At 33.1% G+C, this 18,614-nt stretch overlaps 1 protein-coding gene across 5 annotated transcripts in view; it reads left to right on the top strand.

The window, feature by feature from the left end:
- The window catches only part of HBS1L (HBS1 like translational GTPase), an 86,891-nt gene that overhangs the window by 15,763 nt on the left and 52,514 nt on the right, over window positions 1-18,614 (top strand). For 2 of the 5 annotated variants that reach the window (XM_007078587.3, XM_042987180.1), the window contains exon 5: window positions 54-3,857. The exons of 1 other annotated variant lie outside the window; for it this stretch is intronic. In XM_007078587.3, coding sequence (XP_007078649.2) covers window positions 54-1,525 — 1,472 coding nt within the window. In that variant the 3' untranslated portion in view covers window positions 1,526-3,857. Of the gene's footprint in view, window positions 1-53; window positions 3,858-13,181; window positions 13,360-18,614 lie in introns of those variants that run through there. 2 more of the 5 variants (XM_042987183.1, XM_042987182.1) reach the window with 2 other exon arrangements.

Raw genomic sequence — 18,614 nt, 5'->3', positions numbered from 1 at the left:
TTCTGCATATGTCAACCTATTCATCTGAAAATTAATGGCTTTTGTAAGGTAAGGAGTCTTATTATCTTCCTCTCAAGTTTCAGCTGATAATGTTCAAAGCTCTTGTCCTCAATCCGCAAACCATTTGGATTGTAGTAGCAAACCCTCTGATTTTTCTGGCCCACTAGCAAAATATGGATTATATCATAATTCCTCAGTTGTACCAAGTCACTCTTTACTCCATAAAAAAAAGAAACCTGACAGACCTAAAAGTGAAAAGAAACTAGAATCATGTAAGTTAACAAAAGAGCTTTCGCTAGCTGACCTCATTGATGATGCGCCAAGAGATTCTTGTAAAAGTCAGCCGTCAGTCAGATTATCATCCACGGATGGTCTGGAAAGTCTGTTTTCAAAGAATCTAGGTGCTGATCTGTTTAGACCTCATGAATCGGAATGTGTTTCCAAAGATGATTCTGCATTCAAAGAAATACCAGATTTAAAATCCTTAATGATAAAGAGCACAACGCCTAGTAACTCTTTATGTATTCAGAATAATTCACTTCCTGCTATCCATAACATTCCAGTACAGAACAACTTAGGAAATTTAAATAGTCCTTTGCTCTTAACTAGCTCATTGGAAAATATAGCTCATGATAATTTAAATACTAGTAAAATGACTGAAGTTGGAAGTGTTTCTTCAGTTGAACAGAGTGCCAAGAATTACATTTTAAAAGATGACAGTCTGCAGTTTGCCGGGTGTGAAAGTCCATCCCTAGCTGAACTGTTTCAGGAACACAAAGAAAATAATCCAAGCCAGTGCTTTACTTTATCTGATCTTTGTAACCAGTCATCTGCCAGTTTCACAGATCTCAGTTTGGGATCTTTTCCCTTGTCAAGGCTAGCAAATCGGTATCCATCTTCGACCGGAATATCAGAGTTAACAGGATCTCTGTCATCTTTGGCATTTTGTAAAGCTTCTCCTACAAGAGACCTTGAGAATTTGTCACTTTCTGATTTGATTGCAGAAACAATTGATGTAGACAACTCTCAGTTTAAGAAGGATTCCTTTAAGCTCAGTGTATCTGAGATGAGTTCACCTGGAATAGATTCAAATATTGATCTTAGTGTCCTTATAAAAACCCCTGATTTTGTTCCAAAACATGTAGTAGACCAATCAGTTGCTCCAACATCAGGAACTAAAGTTTTAAATTCGAAGTTAGGGAAAAATTTCAATTCTGCTAAGGATAATAAGAGAACCAATAAAGGCTCTTTGACTAGGAACCCACCTTTTTCTCTCTCTTGGACCAAGGCTCTTGCTGCTAGACCTTCAGCTTTTGCTTCTACACTGTGTCTTCGTTACCCATTGAAAAGCTGCAAGCGACGCACCCTTGACCTCTATAAGACTTTTCTTTATAGTAGACAAGTTCAAGACATAAAGGACAAAGAAATAAGTCCTCTTATAGCAATAACACCATTTGACTTCAAATCAGCATCTCCTGATGACATTGTAAAAGCTAATCAGAAGAAAGCTTTCACTAGAGAATAGTAACAGGAGAACTTGATAACTGTTGTAGAGTTTTTGTTTTAATTTAAAATCTTTATAGGATTACTGTATATTATGGGATGAGAGTTGTGGTTTTATATTAAAATTGTCTTAAGTCAGTTGATAACTTTAGTTGATAATGTATTTTTGCACTGAAAAAAACTTTTTTTTACTATATTTTCTTTTAGTGATAACTGGCTTTATTTAAGTTGATAGCCTAAAGTGGGTGTATATGTTTACAAAATGCATATGGAAACTTGATATTGTGAAATCAAACCTCAGATATTTTTGTTTGAAGCACTCAACTTTATAAGTTTTTATAATGAGACCTTTTCTTTTGTAAAACATTTTTGTGCTTCATTCTTAAATGAAAATGCCACTTGGGATTATTCTAGTTTAGAGATAAAGATTTTTCTTCTGATATGTGGCATAGCATAGGTGAGACATAATTATATTTTAAAATATTAGTGATATCATTCCCATTCATTATTTTTCTGTAGGTGGATAAAATTTTTCTATTAGAAAATTTTAAAATCCCTGACTTTTAAGAATACTGTGGAGGTTGTTGAAATACATTTTTGATGATAATAAAATGAAAATCCTTTAAGGGACCATGTACATATTGAAGTTGGATTAGTACATAAATTATTTTTATACATTTTCGAAACCATTTGTCCTAAATGCACACTTTGAAATAAATATGTAGAAAGTGTTTTCAAGTATGGTTGCATGCTGTTTGAATAGATAATTTTATCAGATCTTTTTAGCTTTTTCTTATGTAAGTAATAAAATGTGTTTTCCTCTGATACTGACAGTGTATGTGCTACCATGACCAAGTTTCAGCAGTGTCAGACCAAATCAGAGCTCTTCTAGGCAGTAGAACAAGTATGTAATTCATCCCTGAAAGCAGTGGTCCTCAACTAGCGATCAGAATCGCTAGGGGAATTTTTTTCAGAACAGATGCCGTGGCTTCAATCCAGACATGGTCAGTTAGTCTCAGAGGGATGACATTTTGGGACTGTGTATTTTTAAACAAGTCCCCAGGTGATTTTGATGTGTTACTTTTACTTGAGAACTATTGCCTTAGGGGAAGAAATCAATAGAATGGAAAGAATTACTAATGCTAAGGATAGCACCTGACCAATGTGAATTTATATTTTATAGTTTCTCGTAATCAGAAATACCAAGGAAAATTGCTAATTAGGAATTATAGTCTTGCATAAGAGGATGCTGATACTGTATCATTAGTATTTCTTGCAGAAAAAAGTAGGGTCTAAAATGTTATTTCTTAATGAAAATAAAATAGCTGGCCTTTTCCTAGTAAAGACCTACTTTCTCTGGCAGCTACTTCAGAGTGCTTTTTATAATTTTTCTTTTTTGTATTTCTTGTTTCAGTTTATTTTCAGAATGACATTCCAATATTTTTAACTGTGTATGATGTTTTTATATCCACTGTTTTGGTGGGAAATCTTAAGCTAGAATTATGTTTTCCTTATTCTTGACCAAACACTTTTTTTTGTGATGCCTTCAGGTTTTGTTTTTAATTGTGTATTTCAGTGTATATCATACTGATACTTACGAGATGATATAAATTAGGTTATATTTTATGGTCAGTTTTAAAGTTTAAATTATCCCAACTGCTGATTTTGTTTTCCTAGTCTTATACCTTGATGAAACATTTTAGTACTTTTGCAAAATTAGGGTATGACTCATCAACTAGATTTATATATGGGCCCTCTCCAACTTAGAAGTGAATTGTATTCTATGAGTTTGGAACTGACAAAATTCCTGATAGATTAAGTGTTAATGCAAGTGTACCCAGTTTGCACGTGAATCCACAAATATTTATGTAACTCATATTAAAGTTGAACAGTGGTACTATTATTTTACCATCTTTTATAACAGATTTTCAAGTGGAAATGTAATACTTTTAAGCCATTAAAAGTAGATTTTGTAGTGAACTAGATTTCCCTTTGTTGGCTCATTAGGATTGTAACTACCATTTATAAGGTTATTTCTTTAGGGAAAATCCTATATTGCAGGATGATAGGAAAGGCAACAATTTTTAAATAGGTCTCCCTGCCATTGTCATGGCTCCTGGTCCATCAGGCAAGTACATGACATGTACTTGGCTTTGTTGAGTAAGGAATTGTCAGTCTCTGAGATTCAGAGAGTGGAGCCGAGAAGACCCTTTGCCCTTTCCACCCTTGGCCTTTGGCCCTTGATAAAGCGACCAGTGCCTGTTTATGGATACACCTCAGTGACGATGATTTGCTCGCACTAAATGCGTACTCTGCACCAACTGCCCGTTTTTGACTGCTGTTTGGTAGCTCAGGTATGCTAAGTGTTTTGATTTATTTTCCAATTCTAATACCAGTTTTGTAGTGCAAAGTCATTTTTATTTGCATTATGATCAAGTGCATTAAAATTTTACTTTAGGAATAGATACAATGTTGTAATTATGTTCTAAATGATACAAAATACAAAAAATATTTAAAATTGCTAGTTTTGGTCACGTTTTTTGTCCTTAAATGATCTAATGTTCATGGATGTTTTGTCCTTTTGCATTCTCAAGTCTTTGGTTGGCTCTTTTGGTTATGATTCTTCTTTCCATTAATTGGCAAGAACTAGGGTTTCACTTCCTTACAGAACACTTCGCTTAACTTTTCTTTTTTGTTTTACCTTTTTCCTATTTCCAGTTTAATAATTGGCATTCCAACCTCCTTCCCTCCTTTGGCTTTTAATTCTTCTTTCTTGAACTTTCCTTTCATCCTATTGTCTTCTCATATAAGTAGTAATAAATAGCCCAAGTGTGTTATATTTTGTTTTTAGTGTTCGGTGGGAGGTCATACAACTGATTTTCACATCAGAGATAAAACCAGTATAGTGCTTTTCTTTGTATGTAAAGGGAAACACTGTTAAGATAAACACAGTTGAGAGAAAATAATGGGTTCGTATGTGATTATTTATCTTTTAAATTGATCCTGAATTTATATGTGGACCACTACAAATAAACAAGTGCACAGTTATACATGGAGGAAGAACTGTGTATCAACAAGTTTTTTTGTCTTGTATTCCTACAAGTATGTATTTGCTTATAGAGTCAGATTTGTAGTAGCCTAAAAATTGTTTTCTATTACTTGTGTGAACAAAGAGAATGTTGACTAAACAGGGAAGGATTGATAGTAATTTCTTTACTAGTTTTCTTTTAAAATTATATAAGACTCAGTATATGCAATTATACATTGTATTTTTAATTTTTAAGGTGTAAAAGATGTCATTTTGAGTGTATATATACATTTTTGTAAAAGCGACGTTGAAATAAATTACAATTCTGAGGTTCTCCAAAATCAAGTAAGAAAACAACACAGTTTATCTATAGGGATTTTTAGATAAGCTTGAGCCTTCAGAATGGAATTTTAATAATTTATGCTGAAGGTACTACTTTTATGTTCCTGTAAACAAATTAAGAAAAAAAAAAGAACTACCTGTTTGTAAAGAATTTCCTCTAAGATATTTGCCATTTCAAATTCTTGCTTTTCAAAAGGTAAAATTTCGTATGTATTTACTTTTGAGGACTTAACATAGAAATCCTATTAAAATATAGGTTACAACGAATATGGGTATTGTAATTGCAAGGATGGAAGTAGAAGGGGAAAGAATTGACAGAGTGCCCATTTCTGATGTTGACGTGCCTGGTTTATATTATATGACCGAAAGGGAAACATCACATCATTTTAGTTGCAAGAGATATCACAAGGTGAACAAAGCAATGATTGTTAACCTCAGATGGGAGGGGGGGTTGTGGGTACTTAAACACATAATTATATTGATTGTAGTGTGGTAGTTACATGTCTTTACACTCTCCACAGCTGACATCTTTGCCCTCCTGATCTAAGCTGCTGCCTCCTCTGTTTCCTATTTTTCTTAGTAGTGTCTCTGTCTTCCAGTTGCTTAACCCAGAAACCTAGCTAACATCGTCCTTGATTTCTCTCCCTCATTTACTTACAATTGATTACCGGTCCTATTTTTTCTGCTTTACAAATAAGTAAAAACATCTGTGTATGTACAGTTGATTGTCGTTATTTGTGGTAGTTACATTGGATAAAATCACAAATTAGTGAACGCTGAGTGCAGTATGCCAACACTGACTTCTCAAATGCTGAAGCATTGCTCTTACAGGAAATACAGGGTTAGGTTCCTTTCATCTTCTGGTCACAACATTTTTGTCAGTATGTAACCTTACTTTATGTATCTATTAAAAGACATTTGTTTAAAATGTATTATTTACATATCATTAATTCATTAACATTGAACTCACAGCCAGTAGCTCTATAACTCAGGCCTGTACAAAGCTTATCGAACACATGGCTTTTATTTATAAGGCACGTCATAGCTGCCGTGTACTTAGGAACGCTAGGCAGTGCTTTAGCACTACTCATGGGGACCATTTTAAACAGCAAAGTAGCCAACTAAAATCACAGTGTGAAAAATGTGACACGAAATAGATCATAAAAAGGATACTTGTTTATGGTGTAAGAGCCAAAACAAGAAGGCAGGGTATCACCTTTTGACCCAGCAGGGAATGTGCATGTTGGGTGACTCAGATTTTTTGCTTCTCTGCATTTGTCTGGGAGTGATTGCAAAAGTGCCATAAATAGTGATTTGGGGGTTACCAATAAACTTTAGTGAATAGGTGAATTTCTAAATATGGAAACCATCAATAATGAGGAGGCATTGTACATTTTTTGACCCCACTGTTCTCCATCGTTACTGCCAGTTTACCTCTTAAAAGGCCATTAGTTTTGAGCAAAATTACTGAAAAATGAACTGGTTTCTTTACCTCTCATTTTATTTTGCCCAAAACACTTTCTACATTACAACCAGAGTAACTTTTCTAGCTCTAATATTCTGTCCTCTGTATAAACCTTTTAAATTATTTTATAAGACTTTTTCTGAATTTGTTTCTGTTTTGTGCGCCCTCTCTCCCTTCCCTCCCCCCCCCCCAGAACAAACCTACCTGAGTTTCCTCTGCTTCTGTATAGTGCTTTGCCCCTACCACCACCCCCATTTCTCCTGGCTGATCATCCTTCATGTTGTAGTTTATATATCACTTCACTCCCAGTCCTGGGGAGGGGAACCTTCGTAGGCACCCTGGTTCATTGCATTCCTTTTATTACCTCTCCATGTAAAATTATACCCCTCTGTACATATAGTCCCTTTCCCTTGTAGTCCTGTTGAATTGTCCCTCACAGCACTTAAATCATCTGACATTGTGTGTGCGTACAGAGTTATTTTTATTACCTGTCTCCCTACTGCTCCCCATGGCCCCCACGCAGCTTCTATGGGGGCAGGTATTTTTTGTGTTCACTGATGTCTCTTCAGCTTAGAGTATGTCTGGCACATAAATGTAGACAAGGGTTTAAAGTAGAAAGTGAGTCTCGCTCCCACAGTCTTGTTCCCTACAGGAAGCTGTAAATAAATCTGTAAACAAATCGTTTCTTTTGTATTATTCTTCTAGAAACTTTACTTGCATATCACTATGTGAACCTGCATGTATATATTTAGACAAATGGGAAGATGCTGTAACACTTCTCTATCTGTACCAGTTGTCAAAGCCTTTTGCAGACTTTACTGTTTATACAGAGATCAATCTCATTCTTTTCAGAAGCTGTGTAGGATTTCTTAATGTGGTTGTACATTAAATAGCCCTTGTTGATAAACATTTTAAGTGTTTTCAGTTGCTATCACTAATGACCCCAAAATGAACACCCTACATTTTTAGAAGTTGAATTTCTAGGCCAAAAAATATATACTTTAAATTTTTGATAGATGCTGCCTAATTATCTTTAACAGAGATTGTACTAATTTCCTTTCTCACAGGTTTCTGAGTATTTCTGTGTAGATTCTCACAGATATGGTTATTACTCTTTCTGGTATTACACCAACCTGATAATTAGAAAATATTTTTTTTCATTTATTTATATGTTTTTAATAGAGTGAGGCTAACTGCTTTATCGTATATTTAAATCTATTTGTATTTCTTTTTCTTGGAACTGTCTACTTTTAATCTTTACCCATTTTTCTGCTCGTTGTCTTTCATAATGACTTTTTGTGTGTGTATATATACAATGTATGTATTGTATATATATGTGTACATGTACTTAAAAGTAAAAAAAACATTAGTCCTTTGTTGTATGCCTGGAAAATACTGTTTTCTGATTACCAGCTTGTTATTTTTATAAGATAGAATTTTAATTTTCGTGTATTGAAATGCGTCAATCTTTTCTCTTAAAGGTTTTTGTTTGAAAGTTCCGTTCCAGCAAAAGATAATTTTTTAAAAAATCATTCATTTTTTCTAATACATTTGACAGATTTTCTTTTCTGTTCTGTTCTTTTCTTTTTCTTTTCTAATACCTTTTACTCTTTGATCTAGCTGCCATTACGGAGGAAGCTAGGAATGCAGTTTATTCACCAGCATCTTTTGTCTTTCCAGCAGTTGGATTTGTCACAGTACCTTTTGTTTAATTACATGTCCCTTTTCTCTTTTAACCTGATTTGAACCTGCCGTCTTTGACATACACTAAATTCTTTCCTATCTCTATATTTTGGGACTCTGTACTCTTCCATTTCTTTGTCTTGTTTTATGCCAGTACCAGATCGTTAGTTACCGTGGTAATTCTTACACAATTTTGATTTGGTTTTAATGTTTGTAGGCTATCTTGTTTCTTCTTTCCTTTTTCGTAGTTTTCCTGAGTTATCTCTCTTGTTTTTTTTTTTTTTTTTTCCACATGAGCTTTAGAAACAAGCTGGTCAAATTATCTGGGGGAAAAAAATCCAGTTCTAATTTTTATTGAGATACTTAGTGTTTTCAAAAATGTTTGGAGAAAATATATTGTCTTTATCAAAGGCAAAAGGCTTTAGACATTACATTATTAAACATTAAACATTATAATTTTAGTAGATTTTCTAGTAGACTTATAATGTGGAACAATCCTAGTTGATCATGGTAGTTTATTCTTTTAATATGATGGATTTTATTTGCTAATATTCTGTTGATGGTTATTCCATCTATTCGCAAATTTAATTTATACTTGTGTATATGTGTGTGTTCTTTCAGGTTTTAATTTCTCTTTGTGATGCTTTTTTTTTTTTTTTTTAATTTTTTAAATGTTTATTTTTGAGAGAGAGCAAGCATGAGCAGGGGAGGGCAGAGAGAGGGGAAACAGGATCCAAAGTGGGTTCGGCAGAGCCTGATGTTGGGCTCAAACTCAAAAGTGGAGATCATGACTTGAGCCTAAGTCAGTCGCTTAACCAACTGAGCCACCCAGGCGTCCCTCTTTGTGATGCTTTTATAGAGAAGAGTTTTTCTTTACCCTTAAGTAATTTAAAGAGCATTGAAATTATTTGTGTCATCAAAGGATTTATCTTTTTCAATAGAGAAATGTTCTAGAGTCAGTTTGAATGTTTTATTTCTCTTAGAAAACCATCCATTTCATTCAGGTGTATTTGTTTAGCATTATAGCAAACATTGTCATTATTTTTTTAGATTCTTTTATATTTAGTTAAATCTCCATTCTTCTTCTTCTTATTTTTTTTTTTAGTTTTATTTAATCTCTATGCCCTACATGGGGCTGGAACTTATGACCCCAAGATCAAGAGTTGATGCTCTTCTGACTGAACCAGCCAGGTGCCTCAATATCCATTTTTATTTTTTTATTAAAAAATTTTTTTTTAATGTTTATTTTTGAGAGAGAGAGAGAGAGAGAGAGAGCGCACTAGTGGGGGAAGGGTAGAGAGGGAAACAGAGGATCTGAAACGGGCTCCACTTGGACAACGGTGAGCCCAATATAGGACTCGAACTCACGAACTAGGAGATCAGGACCTGAGCCAAAGTCAGAGGCTCAACTGGTTGAGTCACCCAGGTGCCCCTCCATTTTTATTTTGTTTTCTCCCCTCCACTTTCTTCTTCCCCTCTGCCAGCTTTGTTTTCTTTTGATTTTATTACTTTTAATTTGTTTCATTCTCCAAAGATTGGCTCTTGGATTAATAATTAGTTCTACTGGTATATTTTTTCATTAGTTTGTGAGTAATCTGTTTATTATCTAATCTGTTTTCCATTTTTTTCTCTGCCTTTCTGAGTGGAACATTTAATTTAACTTAAATGCATTTTCAATTCTTTATTATAGAAGTTAATTTTAATTTATGAGATTGCAAACACAGAAAAATTAAGAAAATAATATAACAGATACTCATGGACCCACCATTTAGTTGCAGACCTCTCTCTCTGTTGTGCGAAATAAATTGTTAGATTGGAGTCCTAGCTCCACCTTTTCCTTATTTCTCCCCACTGCTTTGTAGTTGATACGCATTGTTTACATTCTGTCTTATTTACCTAAGTCTCTGTAGTTCTATTTTTCCTGTGGATACTATATTTGCTCATGGGTTCTTTTAGAATCATTGTTATTTTCTGGGTTTCTTTAGAGTTACTGTTATTTTCTGGATAGTTCACAATTTTTATTTTGATTTCCTTTTTAAGCCAAGAATCTGAAAGTCTTAAAATTTCCAGGTTATTGTGGGAGTTTCGTTATTTTTGTTAAGATTACTGATTTCACTGTACTGTTAGAGAATGTGGTCTGTGCCCTTAGAAGTTTACTGAGGTTTTTTTTGTTTTTTGTTTTTTGTTTTTTTTTTTTTTTTGAGGCCCAGTGTAGTTTTAGAATGGTTTCATAGGCACTTGCCAAGAATATGAATTCTGTCTGAGGAATACAAAATATGATACATTTCTGTCAGTTACTTTTTAAATTGTTAGAGGGTTCAGTGGGCTGACTTAAAATCTGTTTCCTTAATTGTAGGCTGAGAGAGAGGTAAGTTAAAATATAATACCCTTCTATTTTATTTCATCTTATTACTTACAGATTTTACCTTATGCCTTTTGATATGTAAAGATACATGATCTTTCTGTGGATTTGAATTTTCCTTAATGTAAAGTTCCTTTCTGATTTGTTTTATGCTTTTTGACTTAAATTCAATTTGCTTAATGTCATGATTGCTTTCCCTAAATTGGACTTGTTCATCCTTTTACTTTCAATGTTTTGAGTCACTTTGGTTATTTGTGCCTCCTGTAGATATAATTGCGTTTGTCAGAGTCAAAGGATAGGCTAGGTATAATACCTTCTGTGATACATGGTCTGTATTTTGACTTGGTGTGTACTGTTTGGTAACTTGGAGATTTGTACTATCTTTGTAACATAGTAACATACTTTAATTTGCCAGCACTAAGAAATAGGTTGATCTCTCATTATGGAAGATGAAGAAATTAATTTATACTTCATCCCCTCCCTATTTCTCATAATTTTTGTTGATATTTTAAATTCTTAGTTAAAATATTTACCTTTATACCTTTTATGTTGACATTTCTATTAACTGAACTATTAACTTTAAACAGTTAATTTAATGAGTCCTGGATTTAAAAGTTGAGCTCATCAAAGTTACAGTTTCTTATACTTGCCCCCTCTCTCTTTTTGTCCTGTATTTTTAGTCGTATTATTTATTGCCAAGATGTATAGCATTTTTATTTTATTCTGTACTCAAAGCTTCCTTACTTTCAAAACAACCATAGTTCATTTTAAAATAGCATTTTCATGATTAGGCTTCTATTTGTCTCATTTGACTGTGACATCTGGTTTGACCGCTCACCATCCCCTCCTTGCAAAATACACATGTGTGAAATATTTCCCAAGTTGTTGAATATTTGAAAAGGATTCTGTGGGCCTATATTTGCATGACCAGTTGACAGGTCATGGTTTTAGGTCCCTCTTGCTTTTGTGGAGGGCTTTGCAGATACTGGTGTACTGCTCTCTATTATTGTATGTTGCTAGCTAGTCTGATAATGCTGCGTTTAATGTGGCTTTTATTTCTCTAGTGTTACTCCCCGGCCCGCATTTCTCTGGAGTTCTGCTGGCTTACTTTCCAACTTTTTCTCCTGGTGTTTTTATCATTTTCTCTTTTGTCCTTAGTTCTCTTTCTCCCCTCCCCACACCCGCCCCGTGTATGCGTTTTGGGAGAAAAATAGGGTAGAAAGTGTATAATTTGTCTTAGAGCATTTGATCATATTAAACACCCTCTTTTCAGCTGTAAAACTAGACTGATTTGAGAGGCTTGTCAGTAAGGCAGACTGTAGCAAAGGTTTAAATGCTTAGGTATAATGATTCCACTATCCATATCAGCCTGACTTAATCATGACATAACACTGAACAGTATAGAGAGAAATTTCTTCTATTTCTCATTTAGAGAATTTTTCAGTGTTTTTGTACTTTTGGAATTTTGGACTGAGAACTTAATACCTATGTGAAAATTAGCCTTTTATTATGGCATAATTAACTAGAACTCTGATGTCTAAAATAATGCATTAAATGTCAATGTGTCTCCTTAATTTAGATAACATTTTAGTTCATTTTTTTAGCATATGCAAAATGGAAAATCAATAGCAAATACAAATAATCTTTGAACAGGTTATTGTGTACTTTTGTTACGCATTCATGAGCGGACTGCTAAAAGAACATATATTTAGGCAGTAAAATCCTGGGACAATCTTGTAGTTTTCTGATGGTGTTTTCCTTGCCACTTAAACCTACCAAAGGAGAAGATACTCCCCACACTGAGTAACACAGACTCTTTTTTTTTAAACAAAAACATCCAGAAATTGAAATACATGTAGTATTGTTTGAAAGGAAAGTTCTTGGCAGAAAAAGTCTTACTATTTATGTTTATAAATGTATAGTCAACCTAACTTGGAAGAAAGTAATTTCCCACACAATGGATATTATGGTGTGAGGTGAGGTTTAATTCTTGATTGCTTTGGAGGCTTTTTCTAACATTGGGTTTATTTTGATTCTTGAAAAATAGTTGACCTAAAAAAAAGTAAGTATTAAGAAAAATAGTTGGTCTGCAAATCTGGAAAAGGAATCTTATGTAATCTAAATTTAACATTTTTTATAGTTCTTGAAATTGATACTGCTGTCACCTTACAAGTAAAGTAGCCAATAATTATTTAAATTAATCAGATCATTAAGAGAACTTATTGTTGAGGGGGACCTGGGTGGCTCAGTCGGTTAAGTGTCCAACTTTGGCTCAGGTCATGATCTCACAGCGCATGGGTTCAAGCTCCACATCAGACTCTGTGCTGACAACCCAGAGCCTGGAACTTGCTTCAGATTCTGTGTCTTCCTCTCTTTCTTCCCCTTACCCACTTGTGCTCTGTGTTTCTCTCTCAAAAATAAACATTGGAAAAAAAAAAAAAAGAACTGATTGTTTAAAAGTTTTGGAGACTTTGGAGAAATATATTTTAATAGTATACTTTACAGTTGAGCTATTTTTGATAAGGTTTGTCTTAATATTGGCTTGCTCATACTGTTTAGAAATCTATTCATTTTCCTTTCCCTTTGAATTTCATCTTGTTTTCCCTTCATTTAGAAAATAAACTCTAATTGTACATAGTGAGGATATAGTTATTTTCTGTATCTTATTATTTTCTTAATAAGTCAATTAAGCAATCTTCATATATATAGTATATCTGTATTCTATTTGAATGTCTGAAATATTATAAGTATGCACATAATGATTTTCATATTCTTGAGTCTTAATGGTAGGTTGTTCACTAAGAAGGTGTAGGGAATTGAAAAAAAGATAAAATTGTAAGAGTTGTAAATGCTTGCAACAAGATCATTTCTATTTCTTTATTGTGTTTTGTTTGTCTCTTAAACATCACCCAACGAAATGGAAGAGCAAATGACATGAGAGTTTTAGGAGGAGATGCCACCCTTCTTTCTTCTCAGGTAGAGCGTGTTGTGAGATTTTAACATGTCCTGGAAATAAATCCCAGTATTAATTTGAAAAGTCTATATTACAGTGAAAAATTGTTAATATGAGAACACTTCTAAACACTTCTAAACATGAACTTTTAGTAAAGTGCTTAAAATATATTTCATTTTACTTTAATCCTTTTTTGTAAGGAGTTTAAAGTAGGCATATTTAATATTTTTGATGTCCCCTGTAAAATACCTTTCTCTTTGAAAAATTTTTTTCACTAATTTATCACTGAGTAATTTTATTCAAGCAATTAGAAGTATTTTATACTTGTACAGAAAACTTCAGAGTTCATTGACTTTCTGCTTTAAAATTATGTGGGCTTTTGAAAGGAAGTGGTTTATTTCACTGAAAAAACTCATCTGGTTCAGAACGTTCTCAGATGGGTCTTAAGATTCTCTTTGTATGTACACCTACACTGGAAAAACTTAAACACTAATTGCTTAATTTAAAAATAATTTGCTTTAACCTCTCAAAACAGCTTATCTTTTTCTTGCTAGAGCCAGTACCATATAAGAATTGCATGAATGCCAAATACAGAGTTTTCTTTCAGGCTTGATTACTTTTTTTTTTTTAACCATAGAAATTATAATCTGATTATAGCTATATACTTTCATGTTTCATTCCAAGGCAATTATAAGTTCTTTTGGTATATTTTGAGTGCTTTGTGTACATACTAAGCATTGTTAAGTAGTTCAACAAGGAATAGAGTGGAAGCAAATGACAACATTCATTTTAGTTATTTCATACTCACTTTTTATCAGAAAAACATGTGGTAGCCATTGGAGACCTACATTGAGGTCACAGACTTTCCTGTAGAGCTTTATAGTAGCCCCTGAGGGCTACATATGATTTACTGGAAACACCATATGTAGCCAGGTGCTTTCCCTCTGAACATGTTACCTGTTTCTTTTTCTTGGCTGTATGTAGTGTTCTGTCTGGGAGCCACTACCTCTCAAGAGACGATAGGGAATAGAATATATTGAAATGTAAACTGTGTTTCAGGCTTTGTATGTATTGTATTTAGTCATTCGGAGAATCTGTGAGTTAGGTGGAAGAAGCTGAGGCTTATATTAAATAAATAAATCGACTTCTTTCACATGGGTGTTAAGAGGTAAATTGTAACTCAAATGGAGTTTTTTTGAACTCCAGTGCCCTTTTCATTGTTACATAGTACTTGCAGCAAACTTTTATATTGTAAAATTTAACCTTGTTTGCTATTTGTTGATAAATACCTTAAGGATAAAATTAAATCCCTTGCCAGGGAAACCAGTTTTATCATTAGTGAGGTATTCAAAAATTACTTTCAAGCATTTTTTTTTTTTTTGATAGTATTAACTTGGCAAGAGACTTGGCCTTCATGTATAGAGAATTGGTATCAATTTCCAAGTCCTTGCAAATGAGCAATCCTAAGAAATGAAGTCCTTTTCTAGTTTATTTAATTTAGAACTACTTTGTGGTCTTCCATTTCTTGAGCAACAGTTCGGTTTGAAGTCTTGAAAAATTTAATTTTTTTTTTTTTTAATAGTTGATAGCTTGGTACCATTTTAAGGCAAAAGCTTAAATAAATAATAGTGTTTATTGAGTAAAACTAGAAAATTCAAATGAACCAATGGAAGAAAAAACATGTACCTTAATCCTATTATTCAGAATTTAGAACTATAGCATTTTGATGCATTTAAGCAATAATAGTAGACAATATTAATGAACACTTATATGTCAGATATTGTACTAAACATTGTCTTTAATCTGTTATCTCCTTTAATATTCAATAATCATAAAGAGGAGGGATTATTTTTATCCTAGTTTTACAGTTGAAGGATCTGAAGCTCAAAAATGGCTAAACTTCTTGTCCTAGGCCACAAAACTAGTACATGGTGAAACCAGCATACAGAATAAGATGCCTCTAATACCAATGTCCTTCTTCTTATACATTGTGTACCTATTTCTATATATATGGAGAATATTAGTTTTTTTTTTAAATGGGACCACACATCACTTTTTAAATCTGTTGTAATTTTGTCATGTACTACGTACTTTAAAAGTTTCTTAAAAATTTGTTTAATTTTATTTGTAATTGTGGTAAAATACATATAACATGAAGTTTACCATATTGACCACTGTTTTATATGCACTCCCATATTTATTCACAATAACCAGGATATGGAACCATTATTCACAGTAACCAAGATACGGAAGCAACTGTATTAACCATTTTTTAAGTGTATAGTTCAGTAGTGTTAAGTATATTCACAGTGTTTTGCAGCCGATCTCCAGAACTTTTTAATCTTGCAAAACTGAAACTCTATACTCATAACACCTCTCCGTTTTCCCCTGCCTCTGCCCCTAACAGCTATCCATAGACCTTTATTGTATGCCAACAATTATTAACATAATACTGTTATTTAATCAGACACTTTGCAAACTTAAGTTTTTTAGTTGATTATTCCAGAAAATGCTACAGTAAATATTTTGTACATTTGTGTGTTTTTTTCAATTATTTGATAAAAGATATTGTAGAGTAGTATTGGATAGAGTAGCTGGTTAAAAAGGTATGGGCATTTTTAATGCAATTTTAAAGCAATTGGATGGATTGTGCTAATTTACTCTTACATTTAATTGTTATTCATAATAACATTTGTAACATTTTATAAAGGATAATTATATTTCAGTGATGGATTTTGTATTTGTATTGAAGTTTTCATTCATTAATAGAGTGGATAAGCATCAAAGGTGGTGACTTTTTTATGTCATTTTTGGGTGGCTTGTTGAGGTGACAGTCACCTACGTATTTCTGAAAATTGTATCTGTGTGCTGCACTGTGTGTGCTGTTACAGAGGTTGGTATTGTCTAAAATACCAGTTACTCATGAGAAAATGGTACCTAACTTAGAAGTTTCTATAAAGAAGTAAAATAACGTATGTGATGCTGTTGGCAGTGTCTGGCACGTAGAAAGTGCTCAACAAGTGATAACTGAACTTAGTTCAAAGAAATAAAGTGCTCTTTTACTACCAACTAAGGAACAGGTGCAGTTAAAACATGATTATATTAAAGTGTAATGCATTAGGGTGCTTATTAAATGAGTCTTGACTTTCTGAGGCCTATTTTAGTCATTCATGATGTTTTCTTGTAAGCCCCACGTGGCTCTTCTCCCCACTTAGCCATTTTTAGATTCGATTCTTCCATATATTTATTTATTTCCACATAATATATAAAAATAGACACTCATACAGGGGTTTTTCATTAATGTTTTATTAAAAAATACTATAATTTCACATTCTTATAATCCATTGTCAACTAGAATATTTTCAACTTATTCAACTTTTGGTGATTATGTAATATTCCATGATAATGTTATACTACAATTTATTAAAAATTTACCATATTAAAGGACATACATTTTATTTCCAATTTTTGCTTTTATGAACAGCACTGCTTGTAGAACATCTGTGTATATATATCCTTACAATCTAGGGCTTTTGATTTATGAGATTGATTTCCTATAATGGGATTACTGTGTTGAAAGGCGTATTGTTTGCTTTAAATAGATATGGCCAGTGCTTTATGAAAGTTATGGTTCATCCCTTCTCCAGCAGTAGGTATCATTACTTTTCTTGATTTTGGGCAGTCTGGCAAGTGAGAAACTAATGTGTCATTGCTACTTTAATTTGCATTTTTTGTGATCATTAATGAAATCGAGTATGTTCATATATTCATTTGTTATTTGAACTTGTTCTGTGGATTGCTAATTGTATCCTTTGCCCATTTTTAATTAGGCTGTCTTTTCCTTATTAATTTGAAGTCTTTATATTATTGATACCAATTAAAAGTGGTTATTGGAGTATAGTGGACATACAGTGTATTAGCTTCAAGTGTCCAGTATAATGATCGACAGTTCTATACGTTACTCAGTACTCACCGTGATAAGTGTCATCAGCATCTGTCACCATGTGATATTAGTAACTTTATTCCCTGTATTGTGCTTTTCATCTGTATGACTTGTTTATTTTATAACTGGAAGTTCGCACCTCTTCATCCTCTTCACCTGTTTCACTTATCCACCACCCACCTTCCCTATGGCAGCCTTTGTATTTAAGAGTCTTTTTTTGTTTGTTCATTTGTTTTTTAGATTCCACACGTAAGTGAAAACATGTCTTTTCTCCTACTTCGTTCACTTAGCATAACATTCTCTAGGTCTATCCATATTGTTGCGAATAGCAAGATTTCATTCTCTTATTATGGTTGAGTATTATTCTGTTTGTGTGTGTGTATATTTGTGTGTATGTCACATCTTCTTTATCCATTCATCTATTGATGGATACTTGGGTTGTTTCCATGTCTTGGCTGTTGTAAATAATGGTGCAGTAAGCATCATTTTGCATAAATGTTTTCAAGTTGATGTTTTTGTTTTCTTTGAGTAAATACCTGGTAGTGGAATTACTGTCTCATGTGGTATTTCTATTTTTAATTTTTTGAGGAGCCTCCATACTGTTTTCCACAGTGGTTGCACCAGTTTCCATTCCCAAATACTGTGCACAAGGGTTCCCTTTTCTCCACATCCTCGCCAACTCGTTATATCTTGTCTTTTTGATATTAGCCCTTCTGACAGGTGTGAAGTGATGCCTCATTGTGGTTTTGATTTGCATTTCCCTGATGATCAGTGATGTTGAGCATCTTTACATGTGTCTGTTGGCAATTTGCATGTATTCTTTGGGAAAATGTCAATCAGGTCCTCTGTGTTTTTAATCAGATTTTTTTTTTTTTTTTTTTTTTTTTTTTTGGTGTTATGGGTTCTTCATATATTTTGGACATTAACTTCTTATCGGATATATAATTTGTAAATATCTTCTCCCACTCAGTAGATTGCTTTTTGTTGATGGTTTCCTTCACTATTACTTTGGTGTAGTCCCAATAGTTGGTTTTGTTTACCTTGTCTGAGGAGTCATATCTATAAATATGTTGCTAAGGCCAGTGTTTAAGAGAGAATTTTTTTAGTTCTACGCATTGTAAATAGTTTGCCTAGTCTTTTTCTTTATGATCTCTTTTTCTATAGAAAAATTGAAAAACTTTCACTCTATCTGTCTTTAATTTACTGGGTTCGAGTCTTGGAGTAAAAAACAAAACAAAACAACTCAACCTCTAGGTTATACATATTCTAAATTTTCTTTTGAGAGAATTATATGAATTTTTTATGTTTGACTTTTTTAATGTCTGACTTTTAATT

Source organism: Panthera tigris, chromosome B2, assembly GCF_018350195.1.
Source record: "Panthera tigris isolate Pti1 chromosome B2, P.tigris_Pti1_mat1.1, whole genome shotgun sequence".
Lineage (NCBI taxonomy): Eukaryota > Metazoa > Chordata > Mammalia > Carnivora > Felidae > Panthera > Panthera tigris.
Note: the sequence above shows the minus strand (reverse complement) of the source record. Positions and strands in the feature narration are given on the sequence as shown.